Genomic DNA, 2,696 nt, shown 5'->3' on the forward strand with positions numbered 1-2,696 from the left:
GCCACCCAGCAGTAATGGGTACCTGACTTCGAGTTGGGGAAGTAAAGGCGGCGTGGAAATGAACTGGCCACCTTATCATAATATACCGAAGGCCTAGGAAATTGTCTCACAAATAAGGCAATCCCCAGGTCTGGATCGGATGCGGGAACAACTTCACTTTACTTTACGTTGCACCACGAATTTTGCTCCCCTATAATTGTTAATTATTTTGGCCCTCAGTCGACACAACTGAAATCATCTAAGAGGGGGGCTGCTTGATTCTGCCTATCATGCATAAAATAAAGCTCCACTAAAACATAGGAATACTCGGTAAGATAGATAATATTCTCCCGTTGAAATCGAACTCATGTCTTGGAGCGTAACCTTTACACCACACATGCCAGTTTGGAATGAATGGTCGATAGACAGAGAGATAGATACTTTATCAAAACCGTAAGATTATTCGGTGGCCTAGTGGTTAGGCTCTCGGACTCGCAACCGTAAGGTCGTGGGTTCGAATCCCGTCAGGGGCCCGACGTCGTGTCCTTGGGAAAGGCACTTTGCACAAATTTTCTTCACTTCACCCAGGTGGAAATGGGTACCTGGCTATAGACAGTGAACGATCTTGTCAGTTTGATAGTGTTTGAGCGCGTGAAATCCGCAGCTTGCACTGTATGCTTCCGCGGAAGCCGAAAATGATTCTGAGTGTTCTCAGAGGGTCTTCTGGGGCAATAATAGTTGAAAGCGCATAGAGCATGCTTTTGAGCATGGATATGCGCTATATAAATGCAATTATTATGATTATAAAAGGGTATTCAAAGAATTGCATTCGAAAAAGCTTGATACGCTGTGAAACTCAAAACTATGTACTGTACGGATCAAATTTGCATTTCTAGGTGAGCGAGGCATATACATAGAATAGTACAATTCAAATGTATTAACACGAAGAAGCAAAAGTAAATTTTGACACCCCCCACCCTCCAATTCTTAAAATATTTCATATATCAAAAGCGTCTCTGGTACATGAAATCACTGTGACCCAAGTATGGCCCATTAGATACTGGAGACGCTGGATATTCATAGTAGGTCAAGTAAGTTCGCGGGGGGAGGGCCTCTAAGAGACTTTTACCCACGAAGATGAGCAAAGTACAATAGGCCAGATTGCCCTCTCAACATTATGGCCACTGTATTCCAGGCTTGTCGCGGCCGGACCACCATCGTGATTGCTCATCGTCTGTCCACCATCAGACAAGCTGATCTGATCGTGGCTTTTGAGAAGGGTCAGATAGCGGAGATGGGCACACACGACGAGCTGATGGTGAAGAGAGGTGTCTATTTCCATCTCGTATCAGCTCAGGTGAATTGATTTGTTGCAAATATTTTGTTTCCTTCGAGTTTTGTTCGAGTATTTAACTATATTCAATCTTTTTATTTTTCTCAGCTACCCTTATTTTTTACAATTAATCTATTATTTTTGTATGTGATTTACCTCAATGGAATGGTATGTGGAGCCAATGACTTTTTAATGTGTTACTGTGTCATGATAAAATGTTAAACGAAGTTATATAAATTGGCAACACCAGCAGTAGTGCTTTCAGTATGTAAATTGTTAAAGAATCAGAAGGTAAATGAGTGTGCCTTCCTTGCTTTGTCTTGTCTTCTGTTTTACCTTTTTGTTTTATTTTTGGGGGAATGTTTTAGTTTTAATTATTTAAAGGGAGGGAGGTACATTGATTTTTGCGTCTTGTCGAATCTCCTCTCACATTCTGAAAATCTGAGAGCCCAGAAAAAAAACCAATATTGATATTGGTTAAAATATTAAGAGTTAGGGGGGGGGTTCATTTGTTCGTTGTGTGCAATTTTGTTCCATTTTCAAAATCAGGGGCAATGTCTACACCCGTTTATAATGCTGAAATAATTAAGAAGACAAGGCTCTTCTGAATCTATACGTATATTGAAACGTGCATGTTAAAGCCGTTAACCTCGTGCTTAGAGTATTGTAATAGTAAGAAGGAGCTAAATTAATGTTCGCACTAGTATCATTATTAAGTGAATACATGTTTACCAGAAGTCTATGTAAGTGTGAACATTAATCCTTTCTTCTTTTTTTTTTCATGTTCTTGGGTTCCAGTCGAGAGGCGGTGAGTATTGCAGCTCTCAACATTTTATTAAGGCACATGCTACCGTCTTATATTGTTGTTCAGATACTCCCCGTTAATCTGCATAAAGGAACACAAAAAACGGGAAAGATAATCACAGAGTCTAGCATCGCGGAACTTTTTGTTTCCATCGCTTTCATGGCCCTTCAGTTATTTCATATTCATGCAAGATGTTGGTAAGAATGAAAGGGATACTTCGCAAACAAATTATTGAAACCAAATGTAACTCATTCTTGTTTACAGTGAGCGAGGTCTCTTTTTTCCTGAGTAGTCATGGCTGTGCGGATGAGGCTGATCTTAAATCAAATTGGCATTGCTCTGTGGGATCTAGCAATGTTTGTTTCTGTCCCATACAGCTGATCAAGGCACAACTGATGACGAGGCCGACATGATGTCTGACGGCGAAGCGATGGCTGCGAAAAAAATGAAAAAAGGAACCAGCGGGGCAGAGCAGCCGATAGTATGACTTGTTCGTCCTAATCTTTGTTATCATCATCATCATCATCATCATCATCATCATCATCATCATCATCATCATCATCATCATCATCATCATCA

General features: G+C 40.5%; 1 protein-coding gene across 1 annotated transcript in view; it reads left to right on the forward strand.

Annotated features, from left to right (window-relative positions):
• LOC101848722 (ATP-dependent translocase ABCB1-like) overlaps positions 1 to 2,598 on the forward strand; it is a gene marked incomplete at both ends in the record, with an annotated part of 5,553 nt that extends 2,955 nt beyond the window's left edge. The window contains 3 exons of the mRNA XM_005113477.3: positions 1,175 to 1,336; positions 2,111 to 2,120; positions 2,495 to 2,598. Coding sequence (XP_005113534.3) covers positions 1,175 to 1,336; positions 2,111 to 2,120; positions 2,495 to 2,598 — 276 coding nt within the window. The remainder of the gene's footprint in view (positions 1 to 1,174; positions 1,337 to 2,110; positions 2,121 to 2,494) is intronic.
• Between the last annotated feature and the right edge of the window lie 98 nt (positions 2,599 to 2,696).

The sequence above is a fragment of the Aplysia californica genome, unplaced genomic scaffold (genome assembly GCF_000002075.1).
Source record: "Aplysia californica isolate F4 #8 unplaced genomic scaffold, AplCal3.0 scaffold02690, whole genome shotgun sequence".
Taxonomy (NCBI): domain Eukaryota; kingdom Metazoa; phylum Mollusca; class Gastropoda; order Aplysiida; family Aplysiidae; genus Aplysia; species Aplysia californica.